This window comes from Poecilia reticulata, chromosome 22 (assembly GCF_904066995.2).
Source record: "Poecilia reticulata chromosome 22, P_reticulata-male-v2, whole genome shotgun sequence".
Taxonomy (NCBI): domain Eukaryota; kingdom Metazoa; phylum Chordata; class Actinopteri; order Cyprinodontiformes; family Poeciliidae; genus Poecilia; species Poecilia reticulata.
This window is the reverse complement of record NC_088851.1, coordinates 27,202,556-27,230,005: the sequence shown is the minus strand read 5'-3', so window position 1 is coordinate 27,230,005 and position 27,450 is coordinate 27,202,556. Positions and strand designations below refer to the sequence as shown.

The 27,450-nt window shown below is 42.4% G+C and overlaps 1 protein-coding gene across 3 annotated transcripts; it reads right to left on the bottom strand.

Moving 5' to 3' along the window:
* Positions 1–12,020: 12,020 nt before the first annotated feature.
* LOC145550057 (semaphorin-4E-like) lies at positions 12,021–26,496 on the bottom strand. 3 transcript variants are annotated; one of them, XM_081603465.1, is made up of 14 exons: positions 26,041–26,496; positions 25,141–25,286; positions 20,328–20,390; positions 20,148–20,243; positions 19,672–19,771; positions 19,020–19,130; positions 18,780–18,928; positions 18,527–18,702; positions 16,055–16,205; positions 15,757–15,979; positions 14,981–15,099; positions 14,744–14,910; positions 14,620–14,669; positions 12,021–14,525 (listed from the first exon to the last, which is right to left on the bottom strand). In XM_081603465.1, the coding sequence occupies exons 1-14, from the start codon at positions 26,222–26,224 to the stop codon at positions 14,014–14,016; spliced, it is 2,247 nt and encodes a 748-aa protein (XP_081459591.1). In that variant the 5' UTR covers positions 26,225–26,496; the 3' UTR covers positions 12,021–14,013. The 3 variants fall into 3 exon arrangements, with proteins under 3 accessions (XP_081459591.1, XP_081459592.1, XP_081459594.1); XM_081603466.1 differs by having other exon boundaries at positions 18,780–18,841; XM_081603468.1 differs by lacking the exon at positions 19,020–19,130 and having other exon boundaries at positions 18,780–18,841.
* Between the last annotated feature and the right edge of the window lie 954 nt (positions 26,497–27,450).

The following is a 27,450-nucleotide window of genomic DNA, read 5'->3' as shown; positions in this document are numbered from 1 at the left end:
AAAGAAGGTAAAGTGAGACCAATAGCTTATGCTAGCAGAGGACTGAGACCTCCGGAACGGAATATGGCCAATTATAGCTCTATGAAACTAGAGTTTTTGGCACTCAAATGGGCCATGACCGAAAAGTTTCGTGAGTATTTGTTGGGTCATAAGTGTATTGTCTACACGGACAATAACCCACTTAGCCACCTCTCCTCTGCTAAGCTTGGTGCTACAGAGCAGCGCTGGGCAGCGCAGCTAGCGTCTTTTGACTTTGACATAAAATACCGTTCAGGTAAAAGTAATAAGAATGCAGATGCATTGTCTCGCCTGCACTCTCCTGGGGTACAAGATCTGGAAGCTATGCTTCCAGGTACTTTACTTCCTAAGCCTTTGCAGCAAGCTTTGGGGAAAAAGGACTCTGAGGTAACTCAGGCCACCATTACAGCTTTCCCTCAGTATACGCGTCCTGATCTTTGTGCTCTCCAGCAGAATGACCCTGTATTGCAGGAAATCTTGAACTTCTGGAGGCAGAAAAGGCGTCCAACTCATCAGGAACGCAAGAATTTGTCGCAGCCTGCTTTAGTTCTACTGAGGCAATGGGATCGGCTGGTGGAACGTGATGGAGTTCTGTACCGCCAGGTTTTCCTCCCTAGAACCACAGAGGGAACACTGCAGGTATTGCTGCCTGCTGCTTTACATGAGGAGGTTCTAACAGAGGTCCACCAGAGACATGGACATCAGGGTGTCGAGAGAACGTTGGAGTTGCTCCGGCTCCGCTGTTATTGGCCAGGCATGTCTGGTAAGGTGGCACTGTGGTGCCGTAACTGTGAGAGATGTCAAGTTGCAAAGGATGTTCAGCCAGCTGTATATAGTTTCATGGGGCATTTGTTGGCTTCACGGCCAAATGAGATCCTGGCCATGGACTACACGGTGTTGGAGCCTTCTCGTAATGGTTTGGAGAATGTTCTTGTTTTGACGGATGTTTTCAGCAAGTATACATTAGCAGTCCCCACACGTGACCAACATGCATCCACGGTGGCACAGGTTTTGGTGACGGAGTGGTTCTCAAAGTTTGGCGTCCCAGCTCGTATTCACTCAGATCAGGGACGAAACTTTGAGAGCACCTTGATCCGACAGTTGTGTGGCCTCTATGGTATTGAGAAGTCCCGCACCACACCATACCATCCTGCCGGTAATGGGCAGTGTGAACGATTTAATCGGACGCTACACAATTTGTTGCGCACCCTACCGGTGTCCCGTAAACGGGACTGGTGTTCTTGTTTACCACAACTTCTATATTCTTACAATACCACACCTCATCAGGCCACAGGAGAGTCCCCATTTTTCTTGATGTTCGGCCAGGAGCCGAGATTACCAGTTGACTTTCTGTTGGGGAGGGTTCAGGATCCTGTAGGTGGCAGTGTCCATGAATGGATCCAGGAGCACCAAAGCCGGTTACAGGTTGCTTTTGAGGGTGCTAGGGAACGTTTGAAGGAGGCTGCCAAGCGTAGAAGAGAGAAGAATGATCGGTGTGTGAAAGATGCTCCATTGAAAGAGGGGCAGTTTGTATTACTGCGACAGCTCGGCGTAAGGGGGCGCCACAAGATCCACGACATATGGGGTTCTGTAGTGCATAAGGTTCTCAAGGCACCTAAGGAAAGGGGCTCTGTGTACACTATTGCACCAGTGGATGATGAGTCAAAGGTTAAAAATGTTCACCGTACCATGTTGAAACCAGTGGTTTGGACTGGGTCTCCAGTTGGGTCCGTCCTTAGCTCGCCCTTACCTGATCGTTTGCCATCAGAGGAAGATCTGTCAGGGGAAGATGATTTCTTGGTTGTGCTTGCAGAGTTATCTCCCCCAGTACAGGATGCTGCAGTGACCCAACAAACTCCTCATCCATTGGCTACAGTTCAACAAGATCAAGAACTGCCTGGTCCTTCTAGGATGCAGGGCCCCTTGGAGATGGCGCTGCCATCGTCCTCCCAGCCAGCTACTGATAGGGGAAGTGTGCGGCGAACCCAGAGGTCAACTGCAGGTCAGCACTCAAATGTGCATCATCTCCCTAGACCAGTAAGGGGTCCTGAACAGCAAGTTGGGAACCCACCTGATCCAGTGTTAAATGTGGTAACGGCTGTTTTTAGACCTTGGTGTTAGCTGGCTTTTGGCTTAATCGTCGGGGCGACGATTCTTTTGGGGGGGGTGGAATGTAGCAGGAAGAAGCCTGCCCCAATATTCAAAACACCTGGCCCCTAATCACCTCATGAGGGGTGGAGAGTATAAAGGCAGACTCTCTCACCTTGTTGCTTATGCTGGCATTTGGTCGCGTCATTGGGAAGGTCACTTGGGTAGCGTGCATGTTTTAAAGCTCTACATCAGTAAGTAATGTTTCTCCTTCAGCATAAGACCTACAAATTCAATATTTGACTTAAATTGTTTACATCTAGAAAACCACTGGAAGCTCCTGCTTGGTACTGGGGTGTGGCTGTGATTCACCCTCCCCAGTGCAGTTTTCACATAAAACGGGTATGTATTGTTTTATTGCACCCATACAGCTCCATAACACCAAAAATAACAATTATTTATATATAGCACATATTGGAAAGCTGATCCTCCTGCTGTGGGCTGGAAAGGATCCTCTGGTTTGGGGTAAAGTCATCCAGCTCTGGTAGGTGACAATGGTTTCCTCTGCCTTCCATTGTCTGAAAATCACCTACTAACCTTTTGATTTAATTCCAGCTCTGTCACTGCTGCAGCTCACTGGAGACCCTGCTGTTTTGTTTCAGTATTTTCTTTCATTTTTTTGGTTACTTTATCTTGCTTCATTGGTTGGCTGTTTTATTGTCGCAACTGCTTTGTTAATTTGTTTGGTTTCTTTAGTTTTGGGTTTTCTTTGGTTTGAATTTGTTACTTTGGAACATTCTATTGTTTTGTGTACCCTCCAGCTTCACTGCAGGAAGCAGCCATGGATTGTTTTAAACTATTCTATTAAAACATTGATTATTTTAATTGGTTAGGTTGGAGGTAACCTCATTTTAGTCTTTGGCCAAGTGTAAATTGTAGTAATTGTGTTTTTTTTGTATTTGCTTGTTTGACCCCACCCCCTTGTCTCCAGGCTGAGAGCTGACGGTAGTGGGAGGGGCCTCCTGGGAGACTGGAACTGTGTTGTGCGAGTGGCCGGTGTTGGGGTTTCTTCACGATTGAATGCCTGTTCACAAGTGTTTGGGGTGATTTATTTTGGATTTATACATTTATTTTAGGAACCAGTTCCCATTTGGACCGTCCTCCCCCTGCTGGTAGGCCTCAGTACTGTACACCCCCTTCCTATTGTGTTCCTTATGTTGTGATTGTCTACTTTTTAACATGAAATAATAAATGTAATCCCATTTTTTTGGAAAAGTCTTGTTCTCTGTGGTCACGAACCTCGAGCCTACTGGCAGTATATTTCCTTGGGTGCAATTCCCAAGGTGGCGTTGTTGACAACTTCTGGTTACCCTGCTGTGAAGAGCAGAGTACCAGACTCCTACCCTAGTGTTGCCACAATAGCAAAGGAATTTTTGGCAACACTTTATTTGACGGGTTGTGAATAAGACTATCATGACACCGTCAAAAACATGACATAACACCTGTCATGAACATGAGTAGGTCTGCATGAATATTTATGACTGACACTTTATGACACTTTGTCATAAAGTGTCATTCGGTAAATCATGACACTTTTAATACAAATTTGACATTATTCAAAATATCTTTGTTGTGACAACTTGACATTAACCAAAAATCATCATATGTCATTAATATGTCATAATAGTAGTCATAATAATACTATTAAGTGTTGTTACACTGTCAGAAGGTTTAACAAAAATGGAAATTAATATTTCCCCCTACCTGAAATAAAGCAGAACAAGTAGGACCAACAATAAAGATTTCATTAAGCATTATTACACTGTCAATTGATTTAATAACAGAGTCATTAATGATTCCTCTTACATCAAGTGGAACAAGTAGTACCAGTTATGAAGATGTAATTAAGTATCATTACAGTGTCAAATGCTATATTAGCAGTGCCATTATGTGTTATTACAGTGTTATTAATATCATCTCTTACCTCAGGTAAGGTGAAACAATTAGCAACAGTTATAAAGATGTCATTAAGTGTCATTACAGTGTAAAGTGCTATATTAGCAGTGCCATTATGTGTTATTAGTGTTATTAATATCATCTCTTACCTCAGGTAAAGTGAAACAATTAGCAACAGTTATAAAGATGTCATTAAGTATCATTACAGTGTCAAATGCTATATTAGCAGTGCCATTATGTGTTATTACAGTGTTATTAATATCATCTCTTACCTCAGGTAAAGTGAAACAGTTAGCAACAGTTATAAAGATGTCATTAAGTGTCATTACAGTGTAAAGTGCTATATTAACATAGTCATTAATGTTAAGTCTTACCTCAAGTGAAGTGGAAAACACTGGACTACTTATAACTACCATCATAGCTGTAGAACAAACCATTTGTACATTAGAATAAAACTAAGGATTATTTGTTCTTCAATCAAAGGGTTTAACTTCTGGTCAGTATATTGTAACTCTGAAATACTGTTGGAAAAACTAAAACAGAATTACTTATTGAGCATTTAAAATTATTTCCACCTAGATACTCTGGCTCATGGCTTAAGAAGTTTATTAATAAAAAATAGATTAAACCCCAGTTTTTAGTTGTCTAAAACATAACTTATTAACTCAACTGCTGGATGTTGATTCCTGCTCCCCCTTCCCCGCTTATCTGTCTCCTCACACCCCACTTCACCTGGAGAAAATAGTAAGACAAAAATGACTTACCTAATTTTCTTTCTCTTACCGGATCTTCTTTCTCTGGTGGCTGGTCCTCATTGTCATCCTCCACACTGGTAGCATGTCTTCATTAGCCAACTTTGCCCCCCCCCCCCCCCCACCACGTGTCCTCAGGCTAACATGGGTCTTCATGTGGCTAAAGTTGCCAAAGCAAAGAACACAAGCACTGTCACATCAGCCAAGTTGCTAAATAATGCAGATAAAGGATACCTTTGTGTAACCTGTGTTACATTCTAGGATTTATTAGGATTTGAAATAATCCAAATTATTTCTTAAAAAACTAACTAGGTTCGTCTGCTGGAGGTGGCGGCAAATTGTAAAACACAGAGACAAGTAGATGGTGCAAAATCAGTGAAGTGTATTTATATTTACAATATATACAAATTGTTTCACAACTGTGAAGTCCAGTTCCTTAAAACAAGGAAGTCTCTTTCGGTGATGAAAGGGAAAAAACAAAATAGTCATTTAGTTCCAGCTGTGAATGGTTGGTTGAATTTCCAACCAGTTTGGAGACGGTTCCTCAGATTTTGGGTGGATTTCTGGTTCCGCTATGGTTAGCTCGCCTGTCCGGTCAGTGTACATAAACCAGACAATTCTTAATGTGTCCTAGATCCTCCAGTTTACTCCGAGCGGGGGTGGGATCTGGAACACACCTGGCCAGTTCCTCATTGACAGACAGAGATCGTTTCAGCGTACAGATGAATGACCATATGTCTGCACGTCAGAGTCCGACAGCGTCTCCTACCTAAGGTGCGATTCAGCACCAATATAAGCCGTAGCTGTCAATTTAGGATGCTGACGTGCAGCTGTCACATGACATTGAAACATCGCGAGACCAATAATGTTCTCGCCTGCTTGGTGTTGAATAAATTAAGGAACGGGGGATTTTAATTAAATCTTTAAATAAAAATAAATAAAATTAGATCTAATCAAAATAGAAAAATAAAAAACCAAATCCAACAGAAAAATGATCCTGGTTACATCCTCCCCTCTTTAATTCCTGCACGTCCCGTTGCATGGTTACTTAATTTTTCTGAATATTTACATTAGAAACTTGACTGAGAACCTCTGTGTACACATTTGCCAAACTATGCAATAGAGTCTGAACTACCGAAATGAGTGGCTTACCCAACACAGGATATGTTAGACAACTAGGAGGTTGACGCTGTCGATCTGATCGCCTGGGCCATATTTCAGCCTCAACTGAGTTATAAGGTGAGCTGACATTTGCAGGACCTGTGGATGACTCAGATTGAACGACCAGATGATCCTCAGCATCAGGTTCTGGAACTTCAGGTAAGTGTTCGTCAGGTACTTCTCCCTCCATGTGTACTTTCACAGGCTCAGCTACATGTGGTTCAGAAAGTTCCTCTGTCTCAATCTGTTCCATAGGTAGCTTGTCTTCATAGTGAGACAGTGATGAATCAGTTGTTAAACAGGATTCTTAATTTTCAGATGGACTAGCAGTCTCAAGGTCTGTGCTCTGAATTAGAGGCACAGAATGCTCTGGTGCTTCAGCATCACTTTGAGCCAAAGGTGAAATGGGCTGCAAAGTAATGGATTCCGGTGATGACTTGAATTTTCTCACCTTCACACTGAATCTGGTTGGGAATGGTATGGAAACTTCTGGCACATATGGCTCAGCATCCTCATCCTCCTCCATCGCATCAGGAACATCTGGATGGCAACCATCCTGGCTGTGAGTCTTTCGTTGTGAGGCAGGCATGGAGATGGAAGTGTCTTCTGTGGTGCAAACTGGCAGGAAACCACAAGGAAGCAACAGGTCTCTATGTAAAGTACGAGTTGGTCCCTCTTTGTGTTCAGGTTGTACAGTGTAAACTGGTACATTTTCAGCTCTGTCAACAACTTTGTACACCCCTTGTTGCCATCTATCTGCCAGCTTGTGCTTACCCCTCAGACGGATGTTGCGAACCAGTACTCGATCTCCTATCTCCAAACTGCATGGTGTAATTTTCAAAACGGATCTTGTTCTTTGCAGCTGACTTGAGGGCATTCTCAGAAGCTAGTTTGTAGCTTTCTTTCAGGTTGGATTGCAGATTCTTAACATACTCTGAATGAGAGATGGATGATTGTTCTCTGACGGATAAACCAAAAGCCAAATCCACAGGAAGACGAGGACAACGACCAAACATGAGTTCATAAGGTGTGAACCCAGTTACCTCATTTCTTGTACAGTTATATGCATGTACTAAAGGTTTGACATATTCTCGCCATTTTGACTTTTGTTTCATTTCCAGGGTTCCAAGCATATTGAGCAGAGTGCGGTTGAAGCGCTCAACTGGATTCCCTCGTGGATGGTACGGGGTAGTTCGGCTTTTCTTCATGCCTACAACTTCACAGAGCTCTTTAATGAGCTTGGACTCGAAATCTGTACCCTGGTCTGAATGTATACGCTCTGGAATTCCATAATAAACCATAAATTCATTCCAGAGGTACTTTGCAACCGTCTTTGCCTTCTGGTTGGGGGTAGGAATGGCAACTGCAAATTTGGTAAAATGATCAGTGAGAACAAGAATGTCCTTAGTATTACTGCTGTCAGGTTCAATGGTTAAAAAGTCCATACATAGCAGTTCAAGTGGTCGGCTTGTTTGAATATTTATTAATGGAGCTGCTCTTTCTATTTGAGCTTTACGCCTTATGCAACGACCACAGGTTTTGACAAAAGTCTCCACCTCTAGTGTCATTTTGGGCCAAAAGAAGCGTTGGCGCACCAGATCAATTGTTCTTTTGATGCCCATATGCCCCATATCATGGTGCAAGCTCTTTAAAACAGTTGGTCGTAACTTGGGCGGTAGGATTAGCTGGTAGATAAGTTTATCTCCATCATGTCTTCTCCGATATAAGATTCCATCCACCAACTCTAACCTGTTCCACTCTCCCAGGAGCAAAGGAAGGTCAGGTAGCTCCTCTCGAACCGATGGAAGGACCTTCTCACCAGTCTCCAGCTGATGAATGACCTCACGAATAGCAGGGTCAGCATGTTGCTCTTCTTGGAGATCGACCTGAGATAGAGAGGGGATTAGAGGCAAGCCATGCAACTCTTCATTGCTGATGAACCCATCAGGGATGGAGTTAACAGAGACAGATAGAGACTCAACCATTGCGACAGATCGACTTAGTTCAGTTTGGTTCTGTGTTCGGATTATTCAACTATTATACGACAGATGGCATCCACAATTTCAGGGGAAATGTCATGCGTTTTTCCACCATTATCCAACTGACTAGTCAGATGCTGGATGAGCTCCCTCTCTCTGCAGTGTTGATCACTTGAAGTATCTTCATGTGAACGTCGGGACAGTGCATCAGCATCAAAGTTCTGTTTTCCAGCACGGTACTGTAGTTTGAATGAGTAAGTAGACAGTGCTGCTAACCACCGGTGACCTGTAGCATCCAGCTTAGCTGAAGAAAGAACATAGGTGAGAGGGTTGCTATCTGTGACAACTGTAAAGTTAGCCCCGTAGAGATAATCATGGAACTTCTCAGTAACACTCCACTTCAGGGCCAAAAACTCCAGTTTGGGAGCAGGATATTTTGACTCACTAACAGACAGGCCTCGACTAGCATAAGCAATAACGCGCAGCTTGCCCTCCCGCTGTTGGTACAATACTGCTCCCAACCCATTTGTACTGGCATCAGTATGTAAAATGTATGTCAGTTGTGGATTTGCAAACCCAAGAACAGTTGCTGTAGTCAATTTGGAAATGACTGTTTCAAAGGCAATCTGCTGATGGCTAGTCCATTTATCTCCAAAGGATTGCTTTGGATCCGAGTACTTTCCTTCTGGATTCTTCAGCTTTGCAGGACTGCAGGCAGGAGGATAACCACGGGTTAACTCATTAAGTGGTTTGACAATAGCAGCATAGTCTTTAATAAATCTTCTGTAATATCCAGCAAAACCCAGAAAAGATCGCAACTCTTTAAGGTTGCGGGGGACTGGCCAGGATTTTAAAGAATCAATCTCTTCTGGATCAGTTTCAACTCCTTTTTCAGAAACAATGTGTCCCAAATAACGCACAGAAGACTGAAAGAAGTTACATTTCTCTGGAGAGAGCTTTAATCCAAACTGCTTCAGCCGGGAGAGCACACGCAGCAGTCGTTCCTCATGTTCTTCCAGAGTGGCAGAAAAGAGGATGATGTCATCAAGGAAGACAAGGACTTCTTTAAGATGCAGATCTCCCATGCACCTCTCCATTAGCCACTGAAATGTGCTAGGAGCATTTGTAATTCCTTGCGGCATCCTATTCCACTCCCAAAATCCAAGGGGAGTTACAAAAGCTGTTTTAGCCTTATCTTCTTCCGCCATCTCTATTTGATAATAGCCAGATTTTAAATCCAACACAGTAAACCATTTGGACCCTGTCAAAGCACAAAAAGATTCTTCCAAATTAGGAAGGGCATATGCATCTTTTATAGTTTGAAGATTCAGTTTCCTGTAATCTATGCATAGCCGGACGGAACCATTACGTTTCCGAACAACTATTGGAGAGGAAAATGGTGATTTAGACTCTCTTATGATGCCAGCTTCGAGCAGGTCTTTAAGATTTTCACGGACTGCCTCCAGATCTTGGGGATGGATTGGCCTTGCTCTGTGCTTAAAAGGCGTTTCATCACCAAGTTTAATGGCATGTTTAACTGCATCTGTACAGCCAAAATCCATATCATGATGAGAGAATACCTCAGGCATGCTGTTCATTTTGTTGATAATATGTTCCTTCCACTCAGGTGGAATGGGAGAGTCTCCAAAGTTAAACTCCAAAGTGGTTTGTTGTAAGGTTTGAGATGTGATTTGTTGTGACAAAACAGTAGGTGCTGACCCAATGTCTGCAATAATGGTTAATGGTGATATGGACACCTCTTGCTCCGATTCATTCTTCATGATCACTGGGACTTTATATGGTGGATGTTGTGGCAGTGTAATCAGACAACTCTGAACACATAAACCCCCTGGTAAAGGTGAGCTAGGGTGTTCAACAATGGCCCACTTATCTGCAGGTGGAGGGGTGTTTTTAACAGAACCCTCCAAGACAATGGTTTGTCCAGGTGAACTGAGGACTGGAGTGGTGCTTAACAGCCTGACAGTTGTCTGTTACTACCCAATAGTAAGTCCCGCCCACTCCTCACAACTCTTTGGACTCACTACTGCCCAGTTCTCTGTCTAACAGGTCCGGAAAACCCCCAGAAACTCGGGTCTTACCCTAGCGATAGTTTGTGGAGAATTATCTGTTTAAACTGGGGTCGAAAAGGACACGTCTAGCTCTGACTACCTTCGATCCAGAAGTTATGACCTTTTACAGTTGAGGGGCAATCCGCTGAGTAGCCCTCACAGCGACATAACCCCTACAACCACTCCTGTTAACGGTAGCTCCTTTCCTAAAATAACGGCACTTGTTAACGGCTAGAATAAATTTAGTGACTTAGAGTTAAGTCCCAAGGTCATTATTTTAACACTCACCAGAGGAAAACACAAAGCCACCCTGTCTCTAGCATCATGTATGTTGTTTTACTATATTTAGGAGAACCAACAATAATTAAGACTGACACAATTAAACTCACTGTTCACAATCCTCATTAGAATTTTAGAATTACAAGTTTATTAAGCAAGCTTTAGCAGGGGCATATAACAACAAATTAATTTCCAAGAGTTATAAAAGAAGCAAAAATATAATGAAATCAACTAGGATTAATCACCTCCTTTCCTTGTTCTCATTCCTAACCTGTTTCACTAAATTCACTGAGCGAGGCTTTGGGAGAAGCTGGTTAACTCATACCCGATGGTCATTGGTCTCGGCAGCTGTAATCTTTTGAGGTCCTTGGTCAGAGTCTTTGTCCAGCCGGAGCAAAGTCCTCTTTACTGAAGAGAAGCGGAGAGAAGGCTCACGCTTTCCATTGAACATGCAGACTCCTTGTCTTTAAAGGACCTCCGTCTCTTCTCCAAGTCAGCCGCACCGGGGTTGAGAACGTTGGGTAGAGGCAGAGGATTCGGTCGGATCTGGAACCAGGGTTGGTGGCGGGTGGAGCTCGTCCCTTCTAGGCAGCGTGAAGTCGTGGAGTAAGTTTCCCTTGGTCCCTCGGTGTAATCCTCCGCTGATCTTTCAGGCAGCTTCCTCTGATGACTCCCTTTCTGCGCTGCAGACGAAGAACCCCCGTTCTGTCCCGTGCAACAGTATTTATGTGCTGTGTTTTCTCGGAACCTGCCCATCGTAATGTCATTACCCGCTGTCCTGCAAGGCAGGGCTGCCTGTAGAAAATACCGGGCTCTTTCTCAAGTTTCCAATGACTCATTTCTGCCTCCCTGTTTTATCTGGCAGTTCCCTTTTCCATCAGGGCAGTTCCCTTTTTCATCGGGGCAGTTCCCTTTTTTCCCTTGACCATCTGTTTCCCGTCCTACCGCACCCTAGCCTCTCCTTCCTCATATGATGACTCACCCTTCAGTCCCTAGCCTTTTGCTCAGTGAGAAGTACTCTTTTTCCTTACCTTAGTATCTATGATTTCTAATAATACATGTTGACTTTATATAATCATGTTATTTGTAGTTAACTCAAAAGTACAACCTTCTGCCTTTCATAATGTAAACCATTATCATTCACTTGATTATAAGTACAGAACATCAACTGATTAGAAGTACAGAGTATACATTATTATAACATTTCCTTAATCAGAAGTACAGAATACATGTTTTGACCATACATTACAGACACTTCTTCATTGGCCTGTGTATTGTCACTTTATAATCACTTATCACTTATAATCGTCATTTAATCATTATTTGGTATACTGTTATTTCTCAGGCCTTTATTCCATTTTTCTGCGTATACCTGGACAGATCTCACATACCCATACCAGATTCCTCGACACAGTCCCTGCATTTCCTGATTGATTTTGCTGGTGCCTTAACTGTAGCAGTTTCAGGACCGCTCGATATCCTAGGGCCATGGGTTGAAAATGTACATGGTCACTGCTAAGATATTGTTCATACAGTGTTTCCAGTGTGTTCATGCCAATAAGTACATTAGATGGCCTATCAGGACTAGTATCTGGGACTAAAAGAGCGAGAGTTGGTACCTCTGCTTTTACTCCTATGAAGTCTTCAGGGAATGTGATGACCAGCTCCACGTACCCCAGATACGGAACAGACTGTCCAGCAGCACCTTCAACCTGTAACAAATTATCCAGGGGCATTACAGGTTGGTTGCTTAGATTATCATTATAGAAAGAAACCGGGATAGTTGTCACCTGTGAACCAGTGTCTAAAAGGCAGTTACACACATGACCAGAAATGTCAACAACAGCAGCACACTTTGATCCAATCAAACCTTTGGGTAACTGAGTGGGTAGTTTTTTAGCTTGAGCGTGCAGTTTTGCACATTTAACAGTCTTTTCTTTAATAAAGGGACTGGTTTGGCTGGGACTGGTTCCGGTTTGTCCCACAACAGGAACCATGCCTAGTTTAACTTCTTCTGATAGACATTCTGCTGTCGCTGAGCAAATTGTTTCCTTTTTCTGGCAACAAGAGCAGGATTTGGTTCATTATTACATTGTGGCTTAATGTAATAAGCCACATTAAGCCACAATGTGGCCACAATGTGGCTTAATGTGGTGGATAAACCACCACATTGGTGGATAAACCCTTTTGGTGCGTTTACATTGGCTAGCTTTGTTGCTGTGCCTCTCATTGGCTGACTGCTTGGACAGATGATCTCATATCCATCACCTTGGAGACCTTATGACCTGATCTCTGTTCTAATGTCCTCGAGTTGCTCAACAGTCCTCTTACGTCTGTTTCCTGCCCAGCCTTTTCTTAGGACAGTTGAAGTTCAGCAATAAGACCTTGGTCACCTCTGCTATCCCCTCATTTCCTCTTTTCCCCTGACCTTTCACCTCCCATCTACCTCCAACACAACATCAGTGACCTTTAATTACAGTTACAACATTTTACACCTTTTCAAGTTCAATGTCAAAATCACATTTATAACCTTTTAGTTTCTCTGATTTAACATTAATTTATAATATTATAATAACCATAACTTATTAGTTACTCTTATTATAATCATAATGTGAGTTATTACAGACATTTCTGAAAAGAAACCAATAATAATCCATTATTCTTATTACCTGATACCATGTTACAGTTACTTGTTTCACCTCTAAGTACTTCCACAAGTGTAAGAGTAAGTGTAAGTATTCTTATAATCAAACCAATATCAACCACTGGTTAAACCAATATTAATCATTGGCTTAATTATAAGTTATTATTATTAATGTAAGTATTTTACTCTGGGTTTTATCCAATCTCTCAAAACGTTTAGATTTTATTCTTTAAACCTTTAATGGTTTGAAATAAGGAATGGTCTGAACTATTTTTATACACATGCAGGCTGGAAACTTTCTTTCTCTTTCTTCAGGAAACCTGCTCTTCCTCTTCCATGACTCTCTTTCTGCCTGACTGATTTTTTATGATTAAATATAAAAAATAAGAATCTAAGCAAAGTTTGCAGGACACAATAACAACACACACAACCAGATTAATTTTATTACCGTCTGACTCTACTGTTGGGTCTTGATGTCACCTGTGTAATTAATTTTAAAGGTAACTTTATTCATTGTTAATATTAAACTAAAATCTCCAGCATGGGGAAGTGGGATGAGCTCAACTTTTCTCGACACACTTTATAACGAGTCATAAATATTCATGAAGACTTTCTCATGTTTATGACATGTGTTATGTTTGTGACAGTGTCATGTCATTCTTATTCACACCACGTCAAATAAAGTGTTACCAATTTTTTTAAAAACAGAATTTTAACAGGTGAAGCTAAATCTGCCACAAGAGAAGTTTTGTGTAGAACGAATTGCAGACAAACATGTTTTTTTTATCTAAAGCGCAAAATGTTGTAGTTTCTTCTTAATTAGTGCTGTGTCGGTCTTTTGACAAATTGACTTTTAGAACTTGTATACACTTGTAAACAATTAATCAATTACTAAATTAAGTAATGATATCAATAATCGATTTATCCAATTAACCATTTTAACCTTAGTTACAAGCATAGATAACCACACTTTAATCATTTTCTTCATTTATTTTTACAGAGTTGGTGGCAGTGATGAACAAAGTGTAACCGCAGTGGGTTGTTCTGTTATCGAACAGAAATCTGTATTAAAAAGTATATTTTTCTCTCTCTTTCACCCAACTTGGTATGGTTTTCTTAGTACCAGGATCACTCCCACAGCTGCAAGACCCCGTCTTTCCGTCTGATTGCTCAGTGCTAGCATCACTCACACTGGTACTGCCAACATGGTTTCGAGTTTTCTGCTTCCAGCATAAGTAGCTGATGAGCATTAAACACAGCACACAAAGAAAAGCTAACATGAAGGTAAATAGAGCGTGAATCAAGTTTACCCCACACTCTGAAATCTTAACATTGTACTGGATCACCGCCTTCCTGTGCTCTCTGCCTTTAACTACTTCCACTGTCTCACAGGTGTAAAGGCCTACATCAGCGGAGGAAGGGGTTAAAACGAGTCCCTGGCTGAGCAGAATGTGTCGGGGACCGGGCTTAAGGATGTGACCAGAGAAGCTCCAGCTGATGGGGAGATTGGTATCAGGGGAGCAGGGGAGGAACTGTGCAACGTCAACTGTGAGGTGGATGTCAGTAATCGGCTTTGACACTGTATGAGAAGAAAAAACAGCCATAAAAATTCTCTTACTACTCTCCTCGCTAAGGCAAATGTGTGTAAAGAGCTTTATGTGGGGAATACTTGCAATTAAAGCTTGGGCAAATTCCAACATCACCATCAATGAGGTACTGGATCCTGACACAAATAAATGAAATTCTCTGATTATAAACGTAGCACACAGTGAACATGTCTTAGTTAGTGCGACATACATGGAGGACTTTGAAGCACCAGCAACAGCAGCACACAGGCCTCTGAGACGGTCCCAGCCGCAGTATGGATCTCTGGCTATAAGGCAGTCATCACAGGATTTGTAGCGGCTGCAGTCCCTCAAACTGAGCTGAGCAACAGCAGTTCTAGTTGCGCTGTACAGCTGACCCTGCAGATCATCAGAGTTCAAAGGTTAGCTCCAGGTCCATTTAGTCTACAGACATGTAGCTGTAACCTACGCTTCTAGAGGAGAGCTGGAGGAAGCGAATGGGCTGAGGATCCTGAAACAGCTGCAACTCTTCAATGATTCGCCCTCCATCATCATCAGACCACACCACCTTCTGCAGCCAACCAGAGTCTAGAGGACCAAACAAGTTTTAAAATTAAAACTCAAAATTTAATTTTGAGTTTTAATTGCCTCGGTAGAGGCATAGCTCTACAGCAGGAGATGCAAATATCCATCAGAGGGAAAAGGGCAGCAAATAATTCCTTGAGCTTCCTTTACAACCCTCTACCACCTCAGCCTGTCTGCAACAGTGCAGCTTGCATATCATAGTGTGATGCAGTATGTCAGCTGGCTCTCGATGGACGAGCAATAGGAAGTCAACAGTAGCTTCCTCAGGACCCTCAGGAAGCGTAGCCACTGCTGGGTCTTCTTAATGACTGCTGTAATGTTTTCAGTCCAGATGTCAGAGGAGGTGAGGACATCAGGAAGCCTGATGGTGTGGACACTTTCCGCACTCTTGATATTGATGTAAAGAGGGGCTGGGTCGGTGCTTTGCTTCCTGAAGTCAATGATGGTATCTTTGGTTTTCTTGGTGTTCAGAGCGAGTCTGCTGCTAAGTAGTTTTTACTGTGTAATGTTATAAACTGCACTCCAGAACGTTCTCTTACATTCACAGTGAAACTGCATGTAGTTTTTGCTTGTTCATTGGTCAATACAGCCATTCTCTAGTCTGATCCTGCCAACAACGCCAAGATGTGTTAAGTCATCATGTATGATTCAGTTACTTACTGTTGCCAATAAGCATGATGATGTGCTGCTGTCCATCCAGAGAGGTTACTTTGTCAACAACGATTCTGGAGAACTGGGCTGTAGACTGGACCAGCAGGGGCCTCCCAGTGATCAGGGTCACCGCTCCCTCCATCAGGTGGTGCTCCCTCACAAAGTCCAGGGTTGTTTTTAGGAGTTCACAAGAGTTCTTCTCACCTTTGGCTCGCATTTCATCATTAATACACTGATAATACAGATCAGAGATCACATGAGGTGGATAATTTTCATTGCTTTTATTTTACTTTTGTTTGGTGCTTACCGAACCAGGGTAGGGGGTAGGCACTGTTCCTGTGTACCTCACCCAGCAGCCAGAGTCACTCAAGGTCAGAAAGATCCCCCTAAAAACTTGCTGGATGTCTGACAGCTTGTAGGCGCAGACAGCGGACTGACTGAAGGAACTGGACGGCTCCCTGCAAATGAGGTCCTGTTACTAAAAGCTCAGGAACCACATTAACCCTGGACACTAGGGAGACTGCCACATCAGAAATAGTGGGGTCTAGGCTACTCAGTTTATACAGAAACTACCCTGACCTCCTGCCAGAGATCTGCGTTCATTTTCTCCATTGTGCTTCTCACTTGCAGGTGTGGTATACACAAGCTTAGAAAATGGATCAAGGGTTTTACTTAGTCCTTTCACACAACTCATTTATCAAATAAGTAGACAGTGTGTTTCTGAACGTATGTTTAATAAAAACCTGGTAAAAACAAAGTAATTTTTTTTATCAATGATACTAGAACTTTATTAGGATGCATAACGGCAACATTTAAAATATCTTCTGAAAATGCTCAAAACTTAACATATGAAAAGGAAACCTAAATGCAGGAATCTCTGTACAGTAACAATATGGCAGCTGAATAACAGATGTTTGTTTATTTTAAACAAACATCTGTCCATACGGCTTCGAGGCGATTCTGGTCCACCATCCGGCGTCTCAGGAGGGGGAAGCAGTGCAGCACCAACACTGTTTATAGTGGGGATGGTGCGCTGCTGACCTCAACTCGGGACGTTGTGGGCCGGTGGGCGGAGTACTTCGAAGACCTCCTCTATCCCACCAACATGCCTTCTGTTGAGGAAGCTGAGCCTGGGGACTCTGGGCTGGGCTCTCCAATCTCTGGGGACGAGGTCGCCAAGGTGGTCAAAAAGCTCCTCGGTGGCAGGGCCCCGGGGGTGGATGAGATCCGCCCGGAGTTCCTTAAGATGTTGCGGGGTTGTGTTGGCTAACGCGACTCTGCAATATCGCATGGACATCGGGGGCAGTTCCCCTGGACTGGCAGACTGGGGTGGTGGTCCCCCTGTTTAAAAAGGGGGACCGGAGGGTGTGCTCCAATTACAGGGGGATCACACTCTTAAGCCTCCCTGGTAAGGTCTATTCAGGGGTCCTGGAGAGGTGGGTCCGTCGGATAGTCGAACCTCGGATTCAGGAAGAGCAGTGTGGTTTTCGTCCTGGTCGTGGAACACTGGACCAGCTCTACACCCTCAGCGGGGTCCTGGAGGGTGCATGGGAGTTTGCCCAACCAGTCTACATGTGTTTTGTGGGCTTGGAGAAGGCGTTCGACCGTGTCCCTCGGGGGGCCCTGTGGGGGGTACTCCGGGAGTATGGGGTACCGGGCCCTTTGATACGGGCTGTCAGGTCCCTGTATGGCCGCTGTCAGAGTCTGGTCCGCATTGCCGGCAGTAAGTCGGGCTCGTTTCCGGTGAGAGTTGGACTCCGCCAAGGCTGCCCTTTGTCACCGATTCTGTTCATTACCTTCATGGACAGAATTTCTAGGCGCAGCCGAGGTGTTGAGGGGATCCGTTTTGGTGGCCTTAGGATCAAATCTCTGCTTTTTGCGGATGATGTGGTCCTGTTGGCTTCATCGGAACGTGATCTGCAGCTCTCACTGGAGCGGTTCGCAGCCGAGTGTGAAGCGGCCGGGATGAGGCTCAGTGCCTCCAAATCCGAGGCCATGGTCTTGAGCCGGAAAAGGGTAGAGTGCCTTCTCCGGGTCAGGGGGGTCGTCCTGCCTCAAGTGGAGGAGTTTAAGTATCTGGGGATCTTGTTCACGAATGAGGGAAGAAGGGAACGGGAGATCGACAGGCGGATTGGGGCAGCGTCTACTGTGAAGCGGGCGCTGTACCGGTCCGTCGTGGTGAAGAGAGAGCTGAGCCAAAAAGCGAAGCTCTCGATTTACCGGTCGATCTACGTTCCCACCCTCATCTATGGTCATGAGCTTTGGGTCATGACCGAAAGAACGAGATCACGGGTACAAGCGGCCGAAATGGGTTTCCTCCGCAGGGTGGCTGGGCTCTCCCTTAGAGATAGGGTGAGAAGTTCGGTCATCCGGGAGGGACTCAGAGTAGAGCCGCTGCTCCTCCACGTCGAGAGGAGCGAGTTGAGGCTCGGGCATCTGGTAAGGATGCCTCCTGGACGCCTCCCTGGTGAGGTGTTCCCGGCACGTCCCACCGGTAGGAGGCCTCGGGGAAGACCCAGGACACGCTGGAGGAATTACGTCTCTCAGCTGGCCTGGGAACGCCTTGGGATTCCCCCGGAGGAGCTGGAAGAAGTGGCTGGGGAGAGGGAAGTCTGGGCCTCCCTTCTGAAGCTGCTGCCCCCGCGACCCAACCCCGGATAAGGGGAAGAAAATGGATGGATGGATGTTTATTTTAAACACAGTACAATCATAAAGTTGGAGATTAAGAGGCTAAAGTCTGAATTATATGAACATTGAAACCTGAAAAGACATGACTTACAAGTTTGCGGTGAATGTTGCGTAGAAGACAATGTCCTTCAAATTGTTTTCATCTCGTAGAAGAAAGACGTCCTGGACCGAAGACCGTGAACGTAGGTCTCCAAACGGGCAGTCCAAACGGGCTTTCAGGAAAGAAGTCCACTTTCTCTGCAAAGTTGTCACACCTCCCAAGTCGCTCTGAATCGGGACAAATGTCAGACTTTAATACTGACTCATGTGGTGTTTTAGGGGAAGTTTAACATTTAGAGACGTACTTTACACACTCGTGCAACTCTTGACAGTCGCAACTGGCTGCGTTGATCATTGGTTTCGAGCTCTGTGAGGAACAAGAACACGCTGTCGTCCTCGTTGTTGTTTGAATGTTTGCTGATTTCAGCTAAATTTATGGAAATCACGTTGGGTCCTGATATTGAATCATTTAAAATTTGTTGTTAGATTTGACACGAAGATTTCAAAGTTAAAGAACCTTTAACTGTGTCAAGCAGCCACCTCACCATTGAGCCAAAACCAAAATGGTTCAGTCGTCAAGTAATTCGTCCCATGTCTTTGGAAAGACATTATTGATCCCAGGAAGTCTATAGAACCAGCAGTATATAAATTGTCTCCTGTTGAGAACAGAGGAAAGGTTTCACAATTTCTGAAGCAAATCATTACAAAACTATTCCTTCAGTATGAGTGGGATCCACTGAAATCACAAATCTTGTTCTGTGTAGTATGACCCATGTTTAGATACAGCTTCAAAATGTGAGCAAGAGTCAAAAGGAATTAAACTCTAACAGGCTGTTTATCAGATGATTAAAAGTCTAAAACCCTGAAAGCGAAAACCTTCGCATAAATCCAGCATTATGCTGTCATGACCTCCTGAAGACAAAAAGACTTCCTGTCTTGGCGAACAAGGAATCTCCATCACTGGAGAAGTTGGACACAGTAAGGCTTTTTTCCCACCTGATAGCCTGGTAAACTCAGTTGGACTGCAGACCAAAACTGCCACATTTTTTATGACCATCAGCTGATGCAATTCATTTTCACACCAAACTGTCAAATAAACCAAACTCTTTGAGCAACCTAGTTGGCAGAGATTTCCTCTCTGATTCCCACCATTCTGCTACCATATTTAAGCATAGGGATAAAAATCACTGTACCAACCATTCATCATGGAGGCAAAGTTTTGGTTGGGGTCAAAAGGAGCTTTCCCCCTGCCATTCTGGAAACTGTCTTCCATAGTCACAGTTCCTTCTTCAAAGATCTGAAAAAATATTCAATAGTTATAATAATTTAGAAATTATACTTCTAATTCCTCCTACACAGCAAATGCGTGTAAAAAGTGTTGCACCAACCATTCATCATGGAGGCAAATTTTTCTTTGGGGTTAAAGGGAATTTTCCCTCTGCCAGTCTGAGTTGTGTCCTCCATGGTGATATGTCCTTCGTTGACAATCTGTAAAAATATCAATTTATAATGATTTAGAAATGATACTACTTATTTATCCATGCAACTGCATGTTTTTACATCCTTTCCTGTTTTATTGCAATAAACTAAATTACTCCTACACAGCAAATGCCCGGCTGATGGTTCTGGTACTACAGGACATCAACCCAGCCTTAAGTATGGGAGGAACGTACCAGGTGTGTGCAGGTCGGATCAAATGCTTTGGTTCCACAAACCAGAATTCTGCCATCATCCAGAGTGTGCATCATTGTGATGTAGTTGTCACATTCCTGTTAGAAGTACAGCTATTACAGACTATTTTAAGATGAGGGAGAACATACGACATTTTCTTATTTTAATGTGCTGCAGTGTACCTCGATGCTCCTGCCTTTATTCACACACAGGGATTTTTTTTCAGAGGTCGCCGTCCAGTTAATCTGACAGAAAACAAACCAGGAAGTCAACATGTTTATGGGAATATGTTTGTTACATTCCTTTATGAAGTATGAATATAAAAAGAGGAATACCGGTAACACTTTAATTGACGGGGTGTGAATAATAATGACATGACACTGTCACAAACATAACACCTGTCATGAACATGAGTAAGTCTTCATGAATATTTATGACTCTTTTTATAAAGTGTCATTCAGTAAATCATGACATTTTTAATACAAAGTTGACATTATTCAAAATGTCTTCCTTATGACAACTTGACATTAACCAAGAAATTGTGATCAGTCATAATTTTGTTTTAAAAGTATTACAAATTAAATGTTAAAAATTATGTAGCTATATCTGGTAATATCACTCTGCAATTTTTTTCAGATCAATTAGTCTTAAATTTCTAATTGATCTAAAGTTTTACAGCAAGATGTCTACAAAAAACTTATGAACTTTGCATTTGAAACATTAAGGCTGTTTAAAGCGGTGCAATACACCATCTCCACCAGTGAGAGGCAGCAGTGCACGAACAGACATGCAGTGTGTTGGTGAAGAAGAAATCTTCCATATTGTGGGGAACATAGACAAGAACATGTAGACGCCTCATGGAGAGGGTCGGCCCGTTGCTGCGATACGTCACAGCGTCCGCCATATTGAATGTGGCATCTCTGCCAGTAAGCTAATACAAGTAAATGGACCGAACTTCAGAAAGTGCCGTTTTACAAAGTATTTTAAGTTAATACCTGTCATTGGCACAATTTCTCACACACATTAATATACTTGGTAATCAAAGAAATGACTAAAGACAGAGTTTCTAACTTTTGATGACTGTTTTATTAACTTTACTTTTTCTTTGAGAAAATAACATTGACTATGTTCTCTTTCTTTGTAATGTTAGCTATGAGCAATTCAAGCCATTCCTACCTTGCTGTAAGTTAATGTTAGCTAAAGTTATTAAACTCCATTACTGTAACCTTGGACATTAATATTAAACATATTTTAAATAGAAGCAAATTGGTTTTTTCCTTCCAATTTTAATCTAACAAATTAAAAGTTAATATGTTAGTCAAAGTTAGCCTTTATCTGCATTATTTAGCAACTTGGCTGATGTGACAGTGCTTGTGTTCTTTGCTTTGGCAACTTTAGCCACATGAAAACCCATGTTAGGCTAAAGAAACATGGTGGGGTGCACAAAGTTGGCTAATGAAGACATGCTACCAGTGTGGAGGAAAGATACACTCGTGTGCCTAAAACTATACATTAAATGATGCAATCTGAATAACAAATATTTGATCAGAATAATTTTGCTCAGCTCCGGTCATTTTGCTACTTGTATTAAGAAATAATTGTACTGCACTTCATAACAACCAGTCATGTTAACTAGACATTTGTCTCCCAGTCTGCCATTCTGACAGTGAGCAGCAAGGGACATTTTTGGAATGGCATTTAATGACAATGTTAATGTAGCACTTCACACTGTAATGAAACCTAATGACATCTTTATAACTGCTGCTGCTTGTTTCACTTTACCTGAAGTAAAATATTATATTAATGACACTGTAATAACACTTAACACTTTCATAACTGGTGCTACTTGTTCCACTTGATGTAAGAGGAATCATTAATGACTCTGTTATTAAATCATTTGACAGTGTAAGAAAGCTTAATGAAATCTTTATTGTTGGTCCTACTTGTTCTGCCATTAAGTGTAATAACACTTAATGGCATTATTATGACTACTATTATGACAGATTTATGACATATGATGATTTTCGGTTAATGTCGAGTTGTCATAAAGAGATTTTGATTAATGTAAAATTTGTATTAAAAGTGTCTTGATTTACCGAAAGACAGGTCTTATGTCAGAATAAATCTGACTTGACAGTGTCAAGTCAGATTTATTCACACCCCGTCAAATAAAGTGTTACTGGAATATCTCTCTTAAGGGGCGCATTTTATAAATATACACAGTAAAATTTGACAGGCAAAAAACAATTTAAAAAAATTAAAGCTGCAAGTAGAGGCCCTCGCAGCTCAGCACCGTTCCAGTCTTACGGCAACCACAGGAGCCCCAGCAACACCACCAGATTAGCACTTTGATGCTCTCGCACAGTTCCCACACCTGTCCATTAGCCAAGGTACATTGTTTTAATTGAAAAAATCACGAGGCACACCACCAACCAAAAATGTAAACAAAGATACTCTGTAGCTGCCTAGTGATTCTTATCAAAGAGTCTTGAATAGGAATCAAATAAACACAAAATTTTATTTTTATCAAATTTTACATTTCTCATTTCAAATTGCACTTAACATGTCCACTTCAAAAATACACCTGAACAGAGCCACAACAATGTGGTCTTAAATTTAAAGAAGTTGTAGAACTTCTTTAAAGATCAAATTGTAATTTGAACTTCAGTCAAATTACAATTTCAAGCTATTGGATTCTTTAGAAGTTAACAAAGGTCAATGTGATGGCCAAATCCATGGCCTCACTCTGAAGTTGGTAACTCTTTTATGCACAATTTGTTTTTCATTCAAACACAACACTTTAGTTTCAGTAAAACATTTATTAGTTGATTTGGATACATTTGTTCTTTATGTTGGCGTGCACATTTAGTTAGCATGTGTATTTATATCAACTTAAGTTTAATTTGTTTGCTTGAGACTGACCTTTTGTTTGTGTTTTGCCGGTACTTACCTGCCTTGGAGTGGCCAGACAAAAGATGGGGGCCAGGGCTCAGCAGGCTTAAATGCTGATTGGACTACACCACTAGTTCCTGCTGGCAGGGGAAATTTGTAGTTTCTTTGTTTAGATAAGTTTTGTATTTAAGTAAATATTAGTATTTAAACTTTAATATTTTTGATTTTCATTTTGAGAGTCTTTAGTTTAGCCAAACTTAGCTGTACTGTTATTTGTTTTTGTGTTTGTAATTGTATTCTGTTTAGTTACCCCTATTGTGTCTTAATTGGTCTGATCAGCCAGTATATAAACCCTTGTGTGTCATTTCTTTGTTAGGTCAGTTATGTTTGTTTGTGCAGCCAGTTTGTTTACATTTTTGCCTGAGTTCAGTTTTGTTTCTTTGACCTCTTTTATGAGGTCAGTTCATCTTTTTGTCATTTTATAATCTTTGGGTTAAAATAAAAAACCCTATTTTTCTAATTACTATCCTGTGACTCCTCCTGTTTTAACTCGGCCCATCAGTCAATCTTAACAAGTTTAGTGCAAATAGGATGAGTCATGTATGATTTAGAGACAACCGTATGCAAGCAGTTCAGCGAGGGATTAGAATTTGCCATTCAGCCACGCCCAAATGCTGCTGCCAGCAGACAGTGATGAAAGAAGGATTTACCATCAAGTTGTTCTATTTCTATTTATCAGCGCCTGAGCAGCAAAGCGCTTGGCAGTGCTTTGCTGCTCAGGCCTAATAAGTTGGGGTAAATTTTTCAGTCGTATTTTCAGAAGGTAATTCATTAATTTATAGATGTCTCAGTGTTAAAATATTTAGCAGCAAAATATTTAGTTTATAAGCTAATTATTTAGTTTGCATCTAAATACTTAATATAAATAAATATGTATATGAACCAAATTATTTAGCTTGCTAACTGAATATTTAGCTTGGAAACTAAATACTTAGGATTAAACAAAATATTTTAATTGGAGTTCAATGTTTAATTGGTAAGCAAAATATTTAGCCTGCTAATTAAGCTTGGGCCAGTTCCCAGGCCAGCTGAGGAACATCGTCCCTCCATCGTGTCCTGGGTCTCCCCTCATCTTGGTGGGACATGAACTCCTCACCAGGGAGGCGACTAGGAGGCATCATGACCAGATGCCTGAGCCTCAACTGGCTCCTCTTGACGTGGAGGAGCAGCGGCTCTACTCTGAGTCCCTCCTGGATGACCGACCTTCTCATCCTATCTCTAAGGGAGAGCCCAGCCACCCTGCGGAGGAAACCCATTTTGGCCGCTCGTATCCGTGATCTCGTACTTTCGGTCATGACCCGAAACTCATGACCATAGATGAGGGTGGGAATGAAGATCAACTGGTAAATTGAGAGCGTCGCTCTTTGACTCAGCTCTCTCTTTACCACGACAGACTGGTACAGCGCCCGCTTCACTGCACACGCTGCACCAATCCGCCTGTCAATCTCCCACTCCTTTCTTCCCTCATTCATGAACCCAGAGATACTTAAATTCCTCCACTTGGGGCAGGAAAACTGCTGCTCCAGCGAGAGCTGCAGATCACAATCTGATGAAGCCAACAGGACCACATCATCTGCAAAAAGCAGAGATGCGATCCTAAGGCCACCAAAACGGATCACCTCAACACCTCGGCTGGTCAGAGATTCTGTCCATGAAGGTAATGAACAAAATCGGTGACAAAGGGCAGCCTTGGCGGAGTCCAACTCTCACCGGAAACGAGCCCGACTTACTGCTGGCAATGTGGACCAGACTCTGACACCGGTCATACAGGGACCTGACAGCCCGTATCAATGGCCTGGTACCCCAATGCCTTCTCCAAGTCCACAAAACACATGTAGACCGGTTGGGCAAACACCCAGAACCCTCCAAGACCCTGCTGAGGCTGTAGAGATGGTCCACTGTTCCACGACCACCATGACAGTCGTATTAACCCAAATTCTTACTGTTAATTATTGACTGTGTAACTCCAAAAATGGTGCACCAGTCTCCTTTTGCATTTTGTGTACTTTCATTAAAGTTTCACCACCCAAGCCCAGTTCCTACCTCGCTGGTCTTCTTGGTGATGTCATCCAAACTGAGCGTGATGACCTTTCCTCTGGCTCCGATGAAGAGCAGACCGATGTCTTCTCTGACCAGCATGGAGCTCAAACCGTTAAAGTCAGGCTCCTTAAACAGCTTCAGGTTAACATCTGAGGGGAAGAATCCAACCGGCATCCTCAGGTTACTTTTGAAATCAGAGCATTTTCATGATATTTAGCTCAGTGTGATGTTACTGTATGCCATTCTTAATGTTTTGACATTGACACTCGTGGACTCCGTTTATTAATTAGGAAACTTCTTAGTTTAGTTTAGTTCTCTGCATTTTATTTAGAGATAAGAGGATAGAAAACATCTTCATACTACACTAGTATTATTTCCACCCTTTTCAAGATGCCTGAGTTTGTGTTTACAATATGACAAAACGGGAAAGGTTTATTGGTGTGAATATTTCTGAAAGGGTCTGGACATTTAATTGTTGTTGCAGGGATGCCTCATGTCAGGATTGTGTTTTCATGTTTAAATGTTTATTATTTTAATCAGATCGCTTTTGTTGATATGATGCGTTAAATTATTTTATCTGAAAGTTGTTTTATCTATGCATAGACATGCACACACCTGCACATATCATGTGGGAACTGACTTCTCAGGGGAACGTCCTCTTTAGGGCATAACTTAGTTAGACGCCTAAAAGGAGTTTAATCCTGTTTGGGCCACTCTCAGTTTGCTTCCTTCAGGATGCTGGCAGTGGTCCAGCGCTGAAACGCTAAACTTTTTCTCTGTTGTTTTTATACCTTGTCAATACTTATTTTGCTTTAATAAACTGGACTGTTGATTTTAACTCTGTTTCCTTGGTTATTTGAGACAATCCCCCTCCCAAAAAAAGAGTCCAGGTGAAACGCTCACCTGAGAAGAAAACACTCTGGCGGGGTTTCAGGTCTTGGGCTGATCCTTCACTCATAATGACCAGGACATAAAGGAGCACTACCTGACTCTTCATCATAACCTCAGACAGGAAGTAAAGAACAACAAAAATGTTTTCTAAACCAGTTATGGAAACAGCAGCGTGTCCTGTTTTATAGTTGAACATCACAGCTTCTGATAGCTAGAAGGTCTCAGCTGAAATGTCTCGGAAACATCATGGATTTATAAATCATGAAATGAGTTTCGTTTAAATTATCTTATTTTCCTCAGGTCTTTTGATTATCATCATCTTTTGCATTGGTAAATGACTTGCAACTTAGGTAATGCACTTCACAATAAAACATGTAAGTGAAGCTCTGCATTATATTATTTAAAAGGCATGCATGTCTAAGAAGGGCATTCTTTAACATTCATTTCGTAAAATAATAAAAGTTTTGATTGCTTACCTGTTTGGGTGGTTATGTAGAGGCAACTTACTTCTGATAACTCAAAGGAACCAAAACATGTTTATTTTTAAAAGCAGGGGCTGCATCCTTTGAAAGCCAGGTTTGTTAGCCGATTGCATCATAGCATGACAACACATAGCATGGTCTGAATTCAAAGACTCCTCCAAATGCAGCCACCACATGGGTCCTTTTCCCCAGATTTGAAGGATGAGCCCGGTGGATCCTTCATGGCCTTCCATATGCAATGGTTCCAAATTGGGTGTTCAGACAAGGTGGCAGTGGAATTACCATTTCATACTGTGATAAAGCCAGCTCCAAAACAGTGCAAACAATGTCAGAAATACACAACATGAACATAAATATGGTGATTATTACAAGATTAAATCAGTTAATTTATATGTACATACACACATGCACATATAATGCACATATAATCATCATATAATTATAAAAAAAGTGTTTGCTTCTTTATGGGATTATTAGCATATTAGCATCTTAATACATAAAATAAATTGATATTTCCATAGTGAATGCTCGATCTTTTGCAGCAAATGGCGCATCTGCAGCCATGAAAACTACTTAGTGTTGGGGACCAGGCTGGGGTAGTTGTTTTCTTTTTCCAGGTTTATCCACCAGAGGGCTCCTTGTGGCTACATCTTTTCAGGGTGTGGGCCAACGGGTCCCAATTGACGCACCTGCAAGAGATTAACATCACCGCGAGAAGTATATGAGCAGCAGGCGGCCAGCTCCTCCTCGCCAGAGTGTTTGCCAGCATTGGTACACAGAGCCCTCATTGAGTTGCCTAACAGCCTGTTATTTGATTCATAGCCTCTTTGTGACCTCATCTGTCTTTGTGGATCCTCTCCAGGTCGTTGCCAGTTTTCTTTGGAACCTTCCGAGATACTCGAGTTCGGAGGAGTCCTCTCCTGCCGCCCCTGCACCGTTC